At 40.3% G+C, this 20,337-nt stretch overlaps 2 protein-coding genes across 5 annotated transcripts in view; both read left to right on the top strand.

Moving 5' to 3' along the window:
• The window catches only part of MINDY3 (MINDY lysine 48 deubiquitinase 3), a 59,918-nt gene extending 49,190 nt beyond the window's left edge, over positions 1-10,728 (top strand). For all 3 annotated transcript variants that reach the window (XM_049798496.1, XM_049798494.1, XM_049798497.1), the window contains 4 exons: positions 46-118; positions 5,008-5,095; positions 8,372-8,443; positions 9,671-10,728. In XM_049798496.1, coding sequence (XP_049654453.1) covers positions 46-118; positions 5,008-5,095; positions 8,372-8,443; positions 9,671-9,820 — 383 coding nt within the window. In that variant the 3' untranslated portion in view covers positions 9,821-10,728. The remainder of the gene's footprint in view (positions 1-45; positions 119-5,007; positions 5,096-8,371; positions 8,444-9,670) is intronic.
• Positions 10,729-18,513: 7,785 nt separating this feature from the next.
• ITGA8 (integrin subunit alpha 8) overlaps positions 18,514-20,337 on the top strand; it is a 125,974-nt gene continuing 124,150 nt past the window's right edge. Inside the window, exons 1-2 of one of the 2 annotated variants that reach the window (XM_049798485.1) lie at positions 18,514-18,751; positions 19,039-19,163. In XM_049798485.1, the coding sequence (XP_049654442.1) occupies positions 18,549-18,751; positions 19,039-19,163 (328 nt within the window). In that variant the 5' untranslated portion in view covers positions 18,514-18,548. The remainder of the gene's footprint in view (positions 18,752-19,038; positions 19,164-20,337) is intronic. The other variant, XM_049798484.1, reaches the window with a different exon arrangement.

Here is a 20,337-nt window from a genome sequence, read left to right as displayed (position 1 = left end):
GCATTTTGTATCTTTTGCTAATGAGAAGCTTTGCTTCTTCTTCAGATAATGGTTTTATCCCTGACACTCTGCTAGAAGATGTAATGAAGGCTCTGGACCTTGTTTCAGATCCTGAATAGTAAGTATAGTAAAATTTAAATGCTACAAAAGTATCCACATATCAATTACAATTTAGGGGTTTTTTTCTGGATTTTTTTCTAGCTTGCATTCTGGGCACAGAATGTTATTTTGAAGTGTTTAAGTCAGCTTTAAATTAAATGGGAGAAAATGTTTCTAACTTTGGTAGTGATAACTAGCAGCCAAAAAAACCCTCAGACCTACTGCATTACTATATATTGAGGAGATAGTTGTGAATATATTTCTGTATGTTAATGAGGGTGAAACTGTGTGACAAAAAAAAGCCAAACAATCAAGGTATTCAGAGGCAGGTTAGCATTGGATTACTACTGGATCTGTCTACAGAGCCTGAAGCTGGAACTGCTTCAGTTACACTTTTGTTTCCACCCACACTCAGTACCTTGTAGTGTTTATAATTGCCATTTGTTTCCAGAAATGACACCTCGATTTCTAGGATTAGAGTTAAAACTATCAAATGAAAAAGGTAATTTATTTTAGATCTTATGTGGACAGAGAGGACTAATATTCAGTGGCAGCAGTTAACCTTTGCTGTCAAAGTTTGCCACGTTTTACCACTAAATGCTTAACCCAGGAAGGACAGTTACGTGCTTTACATCTCCAAAAGATGGTTCTGCTCTTTCGTAAATATATGGTCTGGTTTATTGGGGTCTAAATTGATTGTTCCTGTAGAAAGACTGTGGAGACTGCAAGTTTACTTACCACAGCCATCTGAAATTTGATTGATGCCATTTTCTGTCCTTTCAAATGTTACAAAGTGCAACAAAGTTTACTGAGGTGTTCTCTGTGGAGAATAGGAGTGAAAATTGAAATCAAAAGACACCCAGGAAACTAAAACCAAAGAGAATACGAGACAAAAAGGCTAGCATTCATGTTATATCAGTAAGTGGTGAAATCTGCAAAAGATTTTTTTAAAGGGATGGAAAGAAAAAAAGCCTTAGTTTAATAGGTCTGAAGCTTTCTTTTGGCCTTTCTGTTCTGCTGCCTCAATAAATTGCAAGAAACCTCTTTCTGCACTCAGCAGTTTTTCCATTTGGCTGTTTGGCCTTCAGGGTGTTTGTGGCATAGCCCTGGCCTATTTTATTGTGCATAGCACATCAGATATAAATTGATGTAGGAAGAGCCAGTCAGGAGGCCTGCTATATTGAAAAGCCATGATCAAACCATGGAATATTCAGTCTTTAATCATCTCCTCTTAAATAAAAATGTCTAATATTACTGTCTTGAGGACCTAGTCTGTTTTGATTCTAGATATCCCATCTATTTAATGTGCAACACAAGTATAAATAACACATTTCAAATTCCATACAGGCTTGCTTGTTTGTTTGTTTTTAAGTAAAATTAAAGGCATTGCTTCCAAGTGTACTATTTACATTTTTTAGTTCAAGAACTAAATGGAAGTTCTTTGTGATCATCTAATCCAAGGCTTTAAGCTTCTCACAATCTCAAGATGAGTAACAATCAGACCTGCTTAGAGTTTAAGAATTATAGAGAGGAAAACTTTGTAGTGCAGACGTGAATTAAAAAGGTGGATTAGCCATTCCAGTACTGAATGCCATTGCATGTGATTTTAGTAAAATTTTCTAGTCTTTTAGTAAATACATCCAAGAACCCAGCTCTCTTGTTTGTTTTGTCCATTTGTTTATAAAAACCATCTGATACTCTTTAGGGCACCAATTTGAGTACATGTGTCAATCTAGGTTTAGCTGGTTTAAAATATTTTATCCTATCGGTCTATTTCACCAGTGCTGGAGGCTTTTGTCCCCATGCACTTCTCGGCCATAACAGTACAAAGACCATTGGTATCATCACCCCAACATTCATAACCTCTTCAATTAAGACGCTAGACTTCGCACTGAAGTGACTGAAGCATGTACTCACACTTGTTTTGGTAGCTCTGCTGTAATATCAGTAACATTGAACAGTGTTAGCTATTTTGCTGAAAGAAAAAGTCTCAGTTGAAACACAGCAATCGAATTTTATTAAATCTCCCCTCCTGCTTAATTGATTTAACTTTGTACACTGTCCATACTTAAAAACTTAGTATGGCTCTGCATTTTTAAACAGTTCTTGTATTTCATTAGTGAGCATATACCTTGCTTTAATTTTATTACTTAATTTTAAGTGCATTTTCAAAATTATCTTTACTTAAATCTGCCTTTGTTCCATTTACAAGCACAATATTTTTACAACTCTGTTACGGTATTTCAAGAATTTGAGCATGTTTCAGACAGCTACCGAAATATCTTAAATTTTGTACTTTGAGAGCAGTAAGAACAAGCAATAGAAGGATTAAAGTCCAGTATCTTGCAAATCTTCAGTTGTAGTTTCACTTGAGTAGTGAAATTTCTTTCTTTTATTTTTTTAAGATATTAAATTAACATAGTTTATAGAATATCACATTCAGTTTTACGAATTTTAAAATTACTCTTCTACGAATTGCATAATGTATTCTGTGTGTACTGAGGCAGAAACAAAAAGCAGCTAAATAATTTACTACTAGTACTATGTTAGGACCAAGAAAGGAAGCTGCTTCAAAATGAAGACACATAAGTGGTAGCCAGAAGGAAAAAATGCTTACATGCAACAATAATCAAAAAGACCTTAGAAAGACACAGTCTGCCTGCAGCCCCTGATGAAAGGGACCTAGGTGGTTAAAGGCCTAGATTCTAGAAGAGGCAGCTATGAGAAGCTCAGACTGTCTTCTGAAAGGCAAATGTAATGCCTACATGAAAAAAATAGGGAAGAATCTACATTTATGGAACATTAAATGTAAATACAAAATAAAGCAGAGTTAAAATCTTCTGAAGACTAATCTGCAAATTTATAAAATAAAAGCTAATAATTTTCTTTTAAGCCCATCAGAACCAGGAGATTTGCAAGAGGTCTGTAGTTCTGATGGGTGATCCCCAATATGAAAAATTATTCAAAGTCAGTAAGAAAAGTGTAGTGAATTCTTCTTCATCTTCACTGGGCAAGATTACAGGGAGGTTTCCACACTTAAGCCTTTTTATGGGTGGTTAGAGTAAGAGTCTGAAGTGTCTGAAGAAACATCAGAATGAAATTGCTGAACTATTTTAGGTTACATACCACTGTAAACTCTTCTGGTACCAGACAGAACCAGAATGAGAAGGTGACAAGTGGACAACAGTACTTAGAAAAAGATTTGAAAGCCAAGCTGGGGAGAATTCACACATAAATGTTTAATGTGTAAACATGGGATAAGAAGGAAGGTTTTCCTGTAGATAAATAACTGATCCAAAGGGTAAAAATGTCATTTTTCTTAATGCAGGGAGATCAGTAGAGGAATTTTACAGGAATTTGTATTAGGTCTGTGAAGTTTGTCATGGCACAGGTGACAATTTGAAGGTAGGGATTAATATGATAGTTTGCTGCTGATAAAAAAGTATTCAAGATACTAAAAAAAAAGGTGGAAGAGCAGCAGAAGTTACTGGAAGATAGGGTAACAGAGAAGTCTCAATACAGTAAATGTAGATTGATTGCACAGGGGATAAAAGAATCCTGATTTTACAGACACATTGTTGGGCTGTGAACTAGATACTACCATTCAGAGAACAGATCTTAGATTTAAACTGATAATTGGTAATAGACAGAAATATGGAGTGGGATTTCTAGGAATTACACCATTGTATAAATGCATGATGTTTCACTCCATCTTAAAAAAGAACATTGTAGGTTAGGACTGTTCAACCTGGAAAAGAGAGACAAACATTGACATGTAAGAGAGGTTTCTAAAACCAGGAGTTTCATAATAAATAGGGAATGATTGTTAATTGCTTCTCACAATACAAAAATGAAGTATCATCAAACTGAATTATCAGGTGACAGGTTCAAAACAGGAGATACTTATTCCCAGAATCCATTGTTTAATTTTAATTTTGTGAGTGGAGTTTATTAAATGCCACAAGTGTATATGGGCTCAAAGCCAATTAGGCACATGCATGGAAAGAAAAAATATATATCTTTGTGTTTTAGATACTGCCTCTCACTGAAGATGTCTTTGAGCAGCAGACAGCTGGAAATGGGGAGGGTAAACTAAGGATATCACTGTATGTGTGCCCTGTTGTACTCTATCGTAAGCATCCACTACTGACCAATGTCAGAAACAGGATACAGGGCAAGGTGCTCTGTTGATTTGATCCAATGAGGACCTTCTTGTATACGGTACAACTTGTAACTTAGGCAAAAGGATAGGTAGACGCAACTAAATGTTTAAGCGATCTGATGCCTGTAGAAATATATTGCTTAAATAGAAGTATAACGTTATAATTGACATTCATTTGTAGTGACTTGAAATTATACCATATTCATGCAGTAAGGCTTTCAGATTAGTATTGTTAATATTTTCATTATTTATTGGTTTTGGCTTCTTTGATATCAAGGACATGATGTAAATAAGAAATGTATCTGTTAATTTTATTTCAGTGTACGTAGAAAATCTTGGAGGCTTTTCAAATCTGCATTTAAAAACAGGTTGTTTGGCAGTTACAAAGCTGGATTTAAAAGATGACTGTTTTACGTATCTAAGTTCAAGAATGCTTACGAGACAGCAAAACGCCTTTTGGGCTGTAAACCTGGTTTTAGATTATATGGGTTCCAAATTATTTTACCAAATATGGTGGTCCTTCAGAATTATCACTTATTTAATTTAAAATAACAGATTACTTTTATTTAAAAATAACTGTCTTTTGGCAGCTTGCATGCCATTCTGGTGCAGTTGTCACTTACGATTAAAAATAGAATAGTATTGCTATACTTGGAAGCCAGTACTGTGGTAGCACAGCGTAACTTAGTCATGGAAGAATAAAAAAAGTCTTACTCATACTTTTATATTCAATGTTTTTGTCATAGTGTAAACCTCATGAAGACCAAATTAGACCCAGAAGGACTGGGTATCATATTACTGGGTCCCTTTCTGCAAGAATTTTTCCCTGAGCAGGTAATCAATATAGCTTTATTGCTGCAGAGCATTGTCTATTCTGCTTGACTTTGAGATTTATTAACACTTCTATTGATATCACAGAGCTGTTTTTAATAATAAGTATTGTATTCATTTCACACAGCTGACCTGCAAATAACTTCTTGTATTACACAACAAACTGTAGACTTCCATTTTGCGTAAGGTCTCCATGATTTTGTCAGCTTTACGCTGGAAGGAAACGCCATTGTAGTGACAAGTTCTAACCTGCAGGAAATGTATAAACATTTTGCATATGAAATTGAACTGGTTCCCTACACAGAAAGTTCATCTGAGTTTGTTTTTTCTTAGAATAAATGAACATACAGTTTTTATCAATATTACTAATGTCTGCTGTAATTGCTAGCAAATGGGAAAAGGTTACAAACATATTTAAAACTATTTTTATGTATATCTCTAATAATGTAAAATTTTGACAGTTTAACAAAAAGTCATGATAGAGTTATGTTTAGCATATGTGGAAGTCAGTATCTACCAGGGTAATGGGAAATTACTTTCAAACTCTCGATCTCTTCCATATATTCATTAAGATAGCACCACTGCTGAGAAGCATGTGTTAAGCTAGCACCGCTGTCCTCTTCTTTCTTTGCCCTGGGTCACATTTTCGTGCCCTCATGCTGCCTCCCTCCTGCCACCAGGAGCCTCTTTGTACAGATATGTCGTAAACCAGAACAGGGAACTGGTTGGGTGAGAACTCTCTTTGTTGGTATGTGGAGGCTTGTTCTATGGCCATACAAATGCTTTTATTGGCAGAAGAGAGAGAGTTTCCCCAGGGACAGAAAGATAGGCTGGTGGAGGCAAGAGAAGGGCTGAGAGGAGTACTTCTTTGGAGGCTTTTGTAGCTTAACATGTCATTGAAACTATATGGCTTAATTTTTACAACCAAGGAAATGTGAAACTAGTATTTTTTAAATGCCTTCAGCAAGACTTCTTTTGTTAAGGGTTGTGCAGCACTGTTTGGGTGTAGTATTCTGTACCATGAAACGATCTGGTCATTCAGAAGACCCTAGAACTGCACTGCAAAAGATAGTAGTGACTGAATATATCATTCAGAGATGATTGATCATCTAGAGGAAAAAGGAGGAGTTAAAGGGTTCATTTTCTCTGGATTTACAGAATTACATCTGCATTGTGTATTTGCCAGCTGTTTCTTCTTCCTTTCATTTGTATATCCAGAAGTGGAAATACCTATACTATACAATTTATATAATTTAATCTTTCTTCTTAACAATTATATTACACCTGCAAATCTGGAATACTCCACTGCTTGATTTTAGGCCCCAGATGCTTAGAATGAAGTTCAGAAAGCCAAAGCACATCCTCCATAACTGGCTGTGCCTAAGCTGTCCAGTACTGTGGGCCATAGGTAGCTGGAGGAGAAAGCAGCCATCATATGGGGCTGCTGCCTCTGTTGCCCATTGCTGAAGGGCATCGTTGGCTGAAGAAGGGCAGTTGGAGAACGGAGCATAGTGGAATCATGGGCAGATCCCTGCCTTAGTCACCTAGAGAGTTGGTGGAGGAACTCTTTACCTGCTGTAAAGTCGGAGCCCTCATGTCAATCAATGCCTGTCCGTCAAGTACTAATTCCCTGCTGCACGTGATTCCCCACCACTCAGTTTTGCCTGTGCTGTTGAACTTTCGCTGGCTCCAGCACAAAACGTGGGAAGTGTTACTGCCTTAAGGGTGCACTCTGAATCAGCACATTTTGGACTGGGACCTGCCAGTATCAGTTAATGAATGCTGAGGGCATGGATAGGTTGTCCAATCTGTCTGTGCTCTGTGGATGACATAGTAGGAGCCCTTACCTGTATTGACACCTGGTTCAGAATTCTTTTCTGGAAGTGAAACTCTGCAGAAATGAATGTCTGTCTTTAAAATACTGTGAGGAAATAGCAGATGCCAGTGATGGTTGGAATTGTTGATCTTCCCCTTTATACAATATTTGAACGCATAGCTAGTGCTCAAGAGATCCTTCTTTGCTGAGAATATTCAAACCCCTGTTCTTACTCTCCTGGAAAGTACTAAACTCCACCTCAAAAGCAGGAAGGTATCTCAGCTTTCCTTTTCAAAGCTGTTGGCTTAGAAGAGAAATATTCAAAGATCATTCAGCCTGAGAGAGCAAGCCTGACTCTTCAGTGCTTAGGGGAGTCACCTGGAGAGGGGGATTCCTGAATTCCCCGGTAGCCCTTTTTTTTGGAAACAATTACTGCACAAAAATCCCCAACATCCATGGGATAGGAACTGGAAAGCAGCACTTACCTTTCCTTCAGTGTGAGCATACCTTCCTCACAGAAAAGAGTTAAGTGTCCTCTTTACTTCCCAGCAAAGCTTGATTTTATTTATCTCTGCGAAGCAACTTCTGTAAGTAGAGTTACTGCTTACCTTTCTTTTCACCACCTTCCCTCCACTGAATAGCCTGGGTTGCTGTGAGAGACCCATACAGAGATAAGGTTTTTGAATCATTTGAGAGGAGAAAAATGAATGAGGGCTTTTCGTAATCTGATGGATGTACTGTAACCTGAGCAGATTTCTTCTCATTCCAGCCTTCACCTTCCTGTACTTAAAAAAAGGATAAGCTTTTGTTTGGAGCCTGGTCCAGTAGCCGTAAAAGAGATGATATTACACCTGATTTGTGTTTCCTGACTCAGTGAAACGCAAAGCTTTTCAGTCCTTTTAGGACTAAAGCATTTAAACACCTGGAATGGTAAAGGTTGACAACTGCAGTACATCTGCTGTTAGGCCTTGGCTGAACAGGTGTCTTCACAATTAGTTTACAGTTAGGCAGGTGTGGGTATAAATTACTTTTTAGCTCTCAAATGGAGGGTTGGAGATTGGATCTGGTCCTTCGGAAATATTTAACTTTGTAGCATCCAAACGGTCATAAATACACACAAATATGGCTACTACATAAGATGTCTGACTTTAAAAATTAGGACAGTTTCTACATGGTCAGTGCTGAAGCTGTAGTTCAACATGTCCAGATGAAAGCAGAAAATCATTACTTGCTCTTGGGGGTGTTACCCATCAATTTACTGATATCTTTTTTTTTTTTTTTATTTCTGATGAGAAAGGTAAAATGAACAAAATCTTCAAGTTGATGTCACCTAAAAGAAATTGTACTTTTTTACAATTTCTTTGGGTCTTCCTGTTTAAATGCATCTGTCTACTTGTAAAGAGAAGAGGCTGTCAAGGCGTGATATGTATGTCACAAGAAATTAACTGTCTTCTTTCTACTAGGACTCTAGGGTTTCAGAGTCATTCACCGTTTACCATTACAATGGACTGAAGCAATCTAACTATAATGAAAAGGTAAGATTTAAGAAACATAAATCTGGCTCTAATAACGATTAGTATGCAAAACTGACAGTAGTTACAGGCAAAGTACTTTAACTTGAAACAGTCTTTTTACAAAACTATTATTTTGATAATTTTCTTCCAAAACGATATATTTGGAATTGGAGACTGCTTTGTGTTCCTGATTGTATTTTAGCTACTATGCTGGATCAGTTGGCTAGACTGCATCTCTTAAGCTATGCATTTTGAGTAGAGCACTTCTCATGCTTATACAATGGAGATGTAACACAAACTGCAACTTCTATAATTAACCCTACATCTAAATTGAGATGTTTGGAATTTTTAGTGAAATATTTTAGTAGTCCAGACTTGCATCAAAAAAATCAGTATTTTTTGGAACCATTTTGTGAGGGATGAAAATGACCTGTTTAATTTTTAGCCTTCTTGGAAGGAGTGGTATATATGATATACCCATGACTGCTTCTAAGTTAGTTCCTGAATTAGCATTTACAGTAGAAGGGTATAAGACATTAATAGACATAGGGAACAAAAATTACTTAAAGAAGACTCTTTGAGAAAATGTATATATTCAGTCTTTGGAATAGCTTGGAGTTAGGTCTTTAAAATTACCCCTGTGAAATCTCCAGCAGTTTCATACCCCAAAATGTAGGCAAAAGCATTCAAAGATGTGTTTATCTTTACTATTAAACATATTTACATAATCAAGAAAATTTAAACAAATTTTTGTTTTCAGAGGATTCTGCCTATAGCATTTTAAATATTGTTTTATGAATAGAGCTGATTTGCAACAGAAGTTCCATATCATGGAAAATTAATTCCATAAAGTTAAGTCTAAGGAACACTGTCCTTATAAAATAACAATATCAAATTTTGCAACTGCAACGGTAATAGAAGATCTGTTGTCACAGAATTTTTGCATTGCATTTCCTAGACTTTTTTTCCCCAGTTTTGTCCTTTACTGTCTATTGAAGTAAACAGTCAAATGAATGTGGCCTGATCAGGATTTTCAGGCACTTGAATCAAAGATATTAGGGGTTTTCAATTTCATACCTCATTTTGTTTTTTTAAAAAAAGTATATAAAACTTACATGGATTTGATTTTTGTAGTAAAAAATCCCCAATGTATCATAATAAATCCTCTCCTAACCCGGTGAAAACAATAATCTCATCTTAGACTTTTTAAACAAACATAGGCTGACATAATTGGTTTTATTTTGACAGGTCATGTATGTAGAAGGCACAGCAGTTGTTATGGGTTTTGAAGAACCAATGCTACAGACTGACGACACTCCAGTAAAACGCTGCTTGCAAACCAAATGGCCATATATAGAATTACTCTGGACCACAGATCGATCTCCTTCCTTAAACTGATATGTTGCGCATAAGCAACATACTACTATTGAATCCTTGAATGGGGATACAAGAATTGGTATTTGCTTGGAAAGTGGTATACTTTGACTGTGTGAAGTTATACACTGGTATCATTCATGAATTGTAAATAATGATTACAAACACTTTTTCAGTGTTAATTGGAATATTTAATTTTTTAATCAGATTGATTTCTATTATAATAGTTTGTCTTTTTTGGCCACTGTAGTACTGTTAATGTGAGTTATTCTAAAAAAAAAAAAAAAAAGCCTACTTATAAAGTCTTAACATTGTTTTGCCATCTCATGAAGATTTGTAAAATGTCTGATATTGCAGAATCTGCATATTAGATGCTAGATCTTTAAAACATATTCAGCTTCCTCTGAATCATATAGGCATGTTTTATTATTTAAATTATATTGGCTTACATTACAGTACCATAATATGTGGACTAGACTGGCCTTTGCACTGGATATGTTTTAATGAGTTTAAATTTTCTGCAATTTTTCCTAAAATCTAATTTTACCTAAAGAGCTTGCACAATGTGACATAAATATGATACATTTTTAGGAATATTAATAAGTATAATTCATAAATACTCTTTCTTGGCAGTTGTATATTACTGTGGCTTAGTTATCGGGCATGTTAAAAGTGAACAGAAAATCAGAGGAGAAATAGATGTATTAATATTTATTTGAATTTGTATAAAAGAAATGTAAAAACAGCAGAAAGAATTTCTTGTTCTATAATCTTTAAACTATTCAAACTTATATTGCCAAATACCTCTTCTCAATTTGTCCAAAAAGAAGTGTAAGCCACTGTTATTGTATGTGTTAAGTGCATGAGAACATCTGTTATTACATTATTATATTCCTTTATTTATTATCAACTTGTTAGCCCTAAAATAAATCTTTTCCTCAAATCATGATGTTTTAAGTTTGGTTTTAATCAAACTTGTTTACTGCCTCTCTAAGATGATGAAAAGGGAACATGGGTTTAGAAATGTCAGGTTTTGAGTTGAACACATCTCAGGGGAAAAAAAGCAAACAACAAAAGATAATTTATTGCCTCTAACTGTGATTGCAGAGCATATGCTATGGCCAGCAGGGCTGAATTTCACATTCAGAATTATTTTTAAAAGTTTATTTTCATGTGTAAATAACAATAGGACTGTAGAATGATCATCATGCAGGAAAACAAACTGATTAGGTCGAAAATGAGGTATGTAAGTGGGGGGGAGAAACCCTTGTTGAAGAATTTGCACTGTAAATCATGTAGTAGTGGTAGAAGGAGAACATCCTTCGTGTGACACTTGTGGATATGTCCTCTGTTGTATCTGTTACATAACAATGTATCTGTTGGATTTACATCTGGAAATGGGTGAACAGTATAGTTCTGTGGTGGGTTGGCCTTGACTGCCTGCCAGATGCCTAGCCAGCCACTCTCTCACACCTCCTCCTCAGCAAGACAGGGGGAGAAAATAGATGAAAAAGCTCCTTATCTCCTTGTCGAGATAAGGACAGGGAGATGACTCACCAATTATCATCATGGACAAAACAGATTAATTAATTAAATTTAATTTATTGCTAATTAAAAATAGAGATAGTGAGAAACAAAACTAAAAACACCTTCTCCCCCACCCCCTTCTTCCCAGGCTCAACTTCAATCTCAACTCCTCCACCTCCTTCCCACTGAGCAGGGCAGGGGGATGGGGAATGGGAGTCGTGGTCAGTTCATAACACTTCATCTCTGCCACTCCTTCCTTCTCACGCTCTTCCCTTGCTCCAGCGTGGGGTCCCTCCCATGGGAGACAGTCCTCCACAAGCTTCTCCAACGCGAGTCCTTCCCACGGGTTGCAGTCCTTCACGAACTGCTCCATCGTGGGTCCCTTCCACAGGGTGCAGTCCCTCAGGCACAGACTGCCCCACTGTGGGTCCCTGTGGGCTCACAAGTCCTGCCAGGAGCCTGCTCCAGCGCGGGGCTCCCACAGGGTCACAGCCTCCTTCGGGAACCCACCTGCTCTGGCGTGGGGTCCTCCATGGGCTGCAGGTGGAGATCTGCTCCACTGTGGACCTCCCTGGACTGCAGGGGGACAGCCTGCCTCACCAGGGTCTTCCCCACGGGCTGCAGGGGAATCTCTGCTCTGGCACCTGGAGCACCTCCTCCCTCCTTCTTCACTGACCTGGGTGTCCGCAGGGTTGTTTCTCTCACATATTCTCATTCCTGTCTACCAGCCACCATACAGCGTTTTTTACCCTTTCTCAAACACGTTATCACAGACACACCACCAGCTTTGCTGACAGGTTCAGCTTTGGCCAGCAGCAGGTCCATCATGGAGCCAGCTGGAACTGGCTCTGTAACATGGAGACAGCTCCTGGTGAATTCTTCTCACACAGGCCACTGCTGCAGCCCCATCCCTCCCCCAGCTACCAAACAAGTTCAATCAAGACCTAACTTCTGAAATTACCGTGACCATTCCTTACTGCAGAACTGACAGCAGCGTGTCTTACTCTTTTTGAGATTTCTTTTTCTGAAAAAATAATTCGTTTTCAGATGACAATAATTTGAAAAGATTCTTAATTCATCTTATCTGACTCACTTTGATTAGAACACAAGTATTCCTTCTTGCTGCGGGGGCCTAATGCTAAAAGACTTGTGCAAAAGTAGTATTGCTACTCAAAAGTATATAGATAATTAATTAAGAGAATCTGCTTTAATCTGGACTGCTTGGCAAATTTGAAACTTTACTTTTTACTCAGGCTTGATAGGTATTTGCTTTAGCTGGTTTTACACTTTTAAGATAAATGTCTTTAGGCAGACTTGCACTGATGTCTTAGAAGGTGAAAATTCACTTTTGCTCTTTCTCCTAGATTCTGGTGTCTGTCTTGGCTTGTAGCAGAGCATCTCACACCAGAGCTTGCACTGAATCATAGCTTGAATCTGTTAAACAGCCTTTTTCTAGTCCACTCTCAGATACAGTTTATGTTCTACTTCACAGAAAAAAAGAAATTTAGAAGCCCAGCTGGTGTGAGATCTATGTATAAGCATTAGTCCTGATTAAAACTTCTGCCATACTCCAGAGGTATTTAGCTGATGCTTAGTGTGGTATAAGAACCTTTATTTCTATATCTTTTTTCCTTCATACTGCTCAATTGTTTGAGGCCTGGCTTCTGGTTTACTTCACATATTTTTGGACTACAGAGGCTAACAGTGCTTAATGGAACTATCAGTGCTTAATGGAATGCAGCCAGCTCATCTGAGAGCCTCAGCCATGTGAACCTTTCTGTCCTTTCCTCCCTGATGAACAAGATGGGAGAGATTTTGACTATGGAAATTCATCTTTTGTTCCCTAAAAGAGCATTGCTATTTAGAAGGCAGACTTATAATATGTGGGGCATTAATGTCTGGCACTTTTGATTTGCTTCTGTAGAAAAATGACCAGAATACTATATAATTTTCACAGGTTGTTCTGCTCTAAGCACCAAATATAATGGGTACGTGTGTGTGTGTGTGTGTGTGTATATATGTATATATTGCAATTTGCAAATTGAGACTTAGTCAATAAGTAATACCAGAGCACTCTACAGGATTAAATACATGCTTTAACTAACCAGAGCAAATTGATAATGATAACTGTAAGAAAGCACATGAATGAAATATACAATTAAATGACATTTTGATTAATACTCTAGGTGAATGATTTTTTATGTATTGCACAATGGTTCAATTTTAATTGACAAGGAAAGGTCCGTATCTTCTGGGAGACAACTAGTGTCCTAGCTGGCAACATGGTACAGTTAGCAGGCTGTTTGATAGTCAGTCTGGAAAACTGGGTTCTCCCACTCATGTCTCGAAGTCCTTTGAGACAGAAAAATGTTCAGCTATGTGTTGGTGTCTCTTTGCTCTAAATTCACTTTCATAACAAAGAGGTGAGGAGAAAAAGAGGTACTGGCATCAACTGCTGGTTGAATAGTAAAAGAGAAATTATTTCCACTTCGATGTATACTGAAGTTTACAGTTAGATACTCTAAATAGATTACCTAAATAAATAACGGAAATACTACTTCCAGTGCCTCATATTAGCCCAGTTGAGTTATATTTGAAGGCTTAAGGCTAACAAATAGATTTTTGCTTTGTTAAAGCCTGAGCCATTCAAGATAAGCAGCCAGTATAAATCCAAATGTAAATATCCTTGTTATAATCCACATGAAGACCCCTTTAAAACAGTGAATCATTAAGTACTTGCAGGGCACTTTGGTTTTTGAATACTTCTGTTGAAGTTCTTGGCTTTATCTTTCAGACAGTTATAATTTCTGCTTCTCTGATCCATCTGTGTGCTTCTTTTTTCTCTCTTCTCTTCCTTGTGAGGATGAGTTTAGGGCAAAGGAGCCCAAGATGGGCCTGGATGCAGCAGGCAAGTGATATGGGAATAAAATCCATTAGGGTAGTGAAATGCCTATGTCTACAGAACAGTTCATAAGCAAGAACAAGAACCTCCATTAGCTCAATGCATACTGTGGTGCATTTGCTGTCCAGCTGGATGACTGTCTACAGCCAGCCTGTGGACAGTTACTCTGGATACCCTTGACTGCAAGGAAAGCTGTTTAGCGTACAGCATCAGGCGCGCCCTGGAGAGCACCTTCAGACTCCGTTGTGGGTTTGCCAAGTATTATGCTGCAAGCCTGCTGACTGCAATAGCCTAGGAGGTGCAGCATGAACACTGCATGCATGCACAGCCTCCCTTGCGGTGTCCCTACTGTTCCATCCTTGGGGGCCTCGCACACTAAGCAGCCAGTCTGTGCTTTCACCAAGATGGTAGACTGGCTAATTAGACTCTGGTTTACATTGCTTTCATGTGATTAAACTTGTTAATACTTACAACTAATTAAAAAAAAAAAAAGTATTTCCATGAGATCTCTTGAAAAGAAACATTTTTTTCACAGGCTATATGCTTAGATTGCTAGCAGATTTAGTCTGCTCACTCTCAAATTAGCTTTAATGCTTTTCATGTACGATTTACTTCTGCTAAGATTTTTAACTTGGACATGTTCACAGAGGTAAGGTTCAGAACTGAATGCTGAAAATCCTTTGTTGGCATATCATCCTGAATTCAGATCCCACAAATTCATGCTCTTTGTAGAGCATGGTCACATTCTCATTTTATCCTCTCGCTTTGCGACAGGATAATCAATACAAAATACTAAGTAATGGCTTCACTTACAGTTCAAGAAAAGGCTTCCTGCCTACAGAAACAAAACTAGAAAACAACTAAGAGAAAAGGTAAGCTTTTCGATGGGAATTGGACACTTAAGCTTCCATACTGCCATGTTTTGAAAAGATTTAACAGTAAAATTGTCATTAATTTTGACAAGATTTATGTAGAAATCCCATATGATTCCTTGAAATACTTACCCTTCCTCTGCTAGCAGGTACATTACTAAATAATGGCATAAATAAGATTAAAGCTTTCATAATAGAGTCTTCTATGAAATACTAATATTTAAGTTTTGCTTTGGCAAAGCTTACCACAGAAGCTTTGACTGATCTATTTTTTAAGATTGGAAAGACCATAGTGACATATTAACCTCACCAACTGCACATGATACAAGCTGTAGAAATCCACACCAGGAATCTTGTATTTTTCTGTATAAAATACTTGGTCCCACATCTGACCTTCCAGTTATTCTGTAAGGTAGATAATGACTTTTGGACTCTTGGCTAAATGTTCTTATAAAAGCTCTCCATCCTGGCTTCAGGTCAGGTTCTAGAGCCTATTAAGACTTTTAAGTTCAATATTCAAAGCAGTTAATGTATCAGGCCACAAGTATGCTAAAGACCAAACTTCAGTCTACCAACAACTGGGGCAGCTGCTTATCTCTTGAGCAGTGCAGATCACAATGTCCAGTCCAAACATTTCTAAAGTCTGAGGAAACCAAGGCCTGGAATAAGCTTCCAGTGATTAGAACAGGTCTGGGTTATTTAGGGAAACACTGCAAATCCTTCAAAAAACTAAAAGATTGGGTTTTTGTTTATCTCTTTGAATTGATTTGGAATATCCTACACTCATGTCTCTCTTCTTTATATGAAGGGAAAAAAAAGAAGGAAAAGGGTAAGGGCAGGGGGACTGCTGTATGTTAACACCTTGGGGCTAAAAGGATCTTGAAAAAGATTTCCTTCTTTTGATTCCACCCTGCTCTCCATACAGGTTTTATCACTGATAGCCATTTGAAGCACTTTTTTCCTTTTTTTTAAATTTAGTTCAAACTAACTAAGCTAGGTGGCATTTATTTCAAACTGAAAGACAGGTACAAGGGGAACACATGAGAACTGCCTATGTTCTTGCTATGCCCCTTCTGCTTTTCATTTGTGTGAACACTCACCTATCTCCAACTGTGCTAATTACTGAATTTTAACTCTGTTTTGGATAGATCTGTACAAGATGGATACAGCACCAGAATGGGCTGCCTTCTCGCTCCCAAGTGCCACAGGTCTGGCATGGCATCTGAGCAGCTCTCCGAGCACCAGCAACTTCACTTGTGATGCTCAGCACTGGAACTGACTGTTGTTGTGCTAAACAAGAGCAAGGCATTATTATTATTTAGAAGAAGGCAACGCAACTTTCAAATGCCTTCAGTTGCCTTAAAACTGTATGACTTTTAAGAGTAGACATTAACCCTGCAAGTCATTGAGGTACTTCTGAACTTATTACTGGTGCTTAGATCTCTAAGAGATACTTGTTCAGTGTAAAATAACAAAATACTGTCAATGGTGATGTTTCACTCTAATAGCAAGAGTAAAGTCAGTACAAATGTAAGGCGAGCAGAATTAAGGAGTATTACAAGCTTGTGGGGACAGCTAAAGGTCACACAGTTAACGCTGGAAATAAACAAACTGTTCTATTTTTGTGAACAGGAATGTCAGTCTTATCTGAATAATCTTGCCGTAAAGCACTTAAAACAAAACAAACACGAAAGTAAAGAAACCAGAACCTCAGAACAAAACAAAGTACTCTCAGCTGCTTTCATAGGTATGCTTTATGGGACCGTGTTTATAAATGGGTTCTCTATTCTTCTGATCTTTCTCTGATACTGTTTTGGACACATCTATATTATAAATGCTGAAAACCAATCCTTCTTTCCTCCTAACAGAGTTGATTAAATAGATAAAATGTTTCTCCTTTTCTTCCTACCTTTGAGCTGGCCAGAAAAAATATAAATAAGAATACTGTCCCATCAAGATGTGGATGTGATGCCCCACTTAGCTTTGTAGGGGAAGGGAGCATTTTAGGCAGAGTCAGTTTTAGTATATTCTTAACAAAAACAGCTAGAACACTATTGTGGGGCTTGCAGGGGCAGAACAGTTCAAGACAGGAGTTATACAGCTTCATTGTTTTTAACTACTTCTATGAAGAAATTATAAGAGGAGCTTTCTAAAAGCTCCATGTAATGCCACATGCAATAAAGTAGCATCGGTTATTTCTGTGGGAAAAGAGGCATGACACCTGCTGCTGCATGGAGCTGTGGTAAAGGCCTATAGCAATGTTTTCCTCCATGCGAGTGTAAGGTCCCCCCTTCCCCATATTAAAACTTCATGTAGCCAGGCAAGCACTAACAGAGAAACTTAGAGAGGAATGAATTTCCTAATGGGTTCTGAACTGTGTGGCTGGGTTTATATCTTTCCTGTGGCTAGGAGGGGGTTTGGTTGCTGTTTGTTTTGTGGTTTTGTTTTTTTAAATAATAGCCAAGCTGGCATCACATAACAATCTGATGAAGGCCGATTTTTTATCCATGCACTTTAGTTTCTGAAAAGGGATTTTCAAGTATCAGACTCTTCAGTTTAAACCCTTGAAAATTCTGGAAGTTGAGTGAAATTCAAGCAGAAACCACCAGCCTCGACTTAGCCATTTTCCCTTGTGAACACGTGGCCATCAGGTAACTCTGCTGGCCAGAGTTAAGGGGGTGTCCTGCTTAGCATGCACTTCTCCCAGCTTCACCGGTGGAATTTCTGAGCAAGACAAATCGGTTTCCCCAGATAGAGCCTGGTGAGTGCAGCAAACCACCCCGAGCACCGTGTCCAGCCGGCCTGGAGAAACCTTGCCCAGGCCCCGGCGTCAGTCCCTGCGCTGGGGGTCGAGGGCCGCTCCGGCTCCCCGACGGCCACACCGCAGCCACAGCGCTCTGAGCGCCGTCCTCTCTCCCACACAACGCCGCAGGCGTCGTGCGGAGCTGGGCCGAGGCGCCGACACCTCCGTCGGCGACGGGCGGGACGGCTTCTCCCTCAGCGAGGGAGGCGCGCGGGTGAGGCGGCCCCAGACCGACCACCAGCGCCTCGCCCTGCCCCGCGGTAGCGGGGCCCGGGCGCGGGCCGGCGGCGCGGGGGTCCCTCGGGCTCAACTGCTGCCTCGTAGAAGAGGCGCTTCCCCGCCGAGCCACCGCGCTCCCGGCGGGGCCTCACCGCGGCCCCTGCCTCCCCGGCGGCCGCCCTCAGCCGCGGGGCTCCGCGCTGCGCCGCTTGCCGCGGGCGCCGAGCGCGGGCCGCCAGGGGGCGCCCGAGCGCGGCTCTCCCGGCGGCGGCGGCGGCGGCGGCGGCGGAGGGGTGAGTGGGGCCGAGCCTCCCTCGCCAGCCCCCCGCCCCGCCGCCAGCGCACGGCGGCAGCCAGACCGCCGCGGCACCGCCGGGCCGCCGCACAGCTCCGCTCTGCCAGCGGGAGCCGGCCGCGGAGCGGGCGAGGATGCTGCCCCTCAGCCGCCGGCGCGGGGCCGGCCGCGCCCGCCGCCGGCACCGGCCGTACCCGCTGTTCCTCCTGTCAGCGCTGCTCTGGGCGCCGGCGCTGGTGGCCTTCAACCTGGACGAGGAGAAGCCGACGGTGTACAGCGGGCCCCCGGGCAGCTACTTCGGGTACTCGGTGGACTTCTACATCCCCGACCCCAGCACGTGAGTGCCGCCGCCGCCGGGCGGGCCGCTCCCCTCAGCGCGGCGCCCCCGGCCGCGGGGGGTGGCGGGGTCCGGGCTGTGCCCCAGCGCCGCCGGGCCGCCCTCCTCCAGCCTGGCCGGGGCTGGGGGGCTCCGAGGGGCGCGGGGAGGGGGGAGGTTTTGGGGAAGGCGGCGGGCAAACGGCGGCGTCCCGCCCGCCGCCCTCGGGCCGGTCTCCGGGGCGACGGCCCCGGGGCCGCCGGCCGTCGGTCCCGATCGCCCCGGTGACTTCCCGGTGTGTTTCGCAGAGTCAGTGTCCTGGTGGGAGCTCCCAAAGCCAACACCACGCAGCCAGACATAGTGGAAGGAGGAGCGGTGTACTACTGCGCCTGGCCCGCCAGCCAGTGCAGGCAGATACCCTTTGATAATACCAGTAAGTAAATTGCTGAATCTCGTAGCGCAGCGTTGTGCGTGTTGCTTTGCTGTGCTCGGGTCCCCCTTCGGCACCAGTTTCTTCCGCGCTGGCGTTAGCTGTGTCACTTTGTTCTGAGTATCTGCAGTTCGCTAGAGAAATCCCGCTCCTGGGAGCCCGTATGCATGTGCGCTTGCAGGAAGGGTTTAGTGGTCCCCAGAGAAATAACGGGAGTATGACTTCAGGTTCTGTGCGTAGTTCATCTTAATAACTGCTTCTTCTTCTTCTTTTTTTTTTTTTTTTTTTTTTTTAATGCTTTAGTGAAAGGTGTTTGTAGCAGATTCCTCTTTTTTTTTTTTTTTTTTTTTTTTTTTTTTTTTGAGTGCTCAGAAGGCAAGGGGGTTTCTGTCTGTTCAGACGGATGAAGTACGTCTTCTGGCATGCTTGTTTGATTCTTTTCAGAAAGCAAGAATTTTATTTCAAAATATTGGAAGCTAGATGCAAACTGATTTAGGCATAGTGTGGATAGATTAGATCCACTTCCAAAACCCCAAGACAGATGTTTCTTATTTAATTAGAGGGAACACACTTTTTAAATAATTCAGGCTGTTTATGTTTTCTGTTGTCTTTATAGGTCTTGAAAATAATTTAAGCCTAGTTGGTGGTTGCAGGGAATTTAAAACCAATTGGCTTTATTTAGGCAGACTTTGACAGTTTAATCGTTAAGCAAAAGTTATGATTTGTTAGGTTATATTTAATCTTAAAATTTGTGGTTTATTTAAATGTGAACACAATACAATTCAGTTTTTTCCTGAGAGCACAAATTAAATCAGAAGAGCTTACTTAAATGTAGCAAGTAAGCAGTGCAGTTCTTTACCCCTTCCAGCTCCAGCCACCCACACATCCTATTACTGTGTTAGTGTCTAGGAACTCTGCTTGGGATGACTCTCCCATCATGCTGGGGATTCTTCAAAACAGAGTAAGAGATAGTACCTGCATGTGTATGTGGCTACTTGGGCATGTAATATTATGTATAGCTTGTGGTTATTTATAAATGTGACTGTACAGACGTAGACAGTATGCGTACAATATTTGTATTGTAATATGCCCTGAGTGTACATCTTTAAAGTAAAAACAGTTTAGGAAATATTCCTGTATTTCCATTTTGTGATTAGACAGTTCATGTAACAAAAGT

The sequence above is a fragment of the Accipiter gentilis genome, chromosome 4 (assembly GCF_929443795.1).
Source record: "Accipiter gentilis chromosome 4, bAccGen1.1, whole genome shotgun sequence".
NCBI classification, from domain to species: domain Eukaryota; kingdom Metazoa; phylum Chordata; class Aves; order Accipitriformes; family Accipitridae; genus Astur; species Astur gentilis.
Note: the sequence above shows the minus strand (reverse complement) of the source record. Positions and strands in the feature narration are given on the sequence as shown.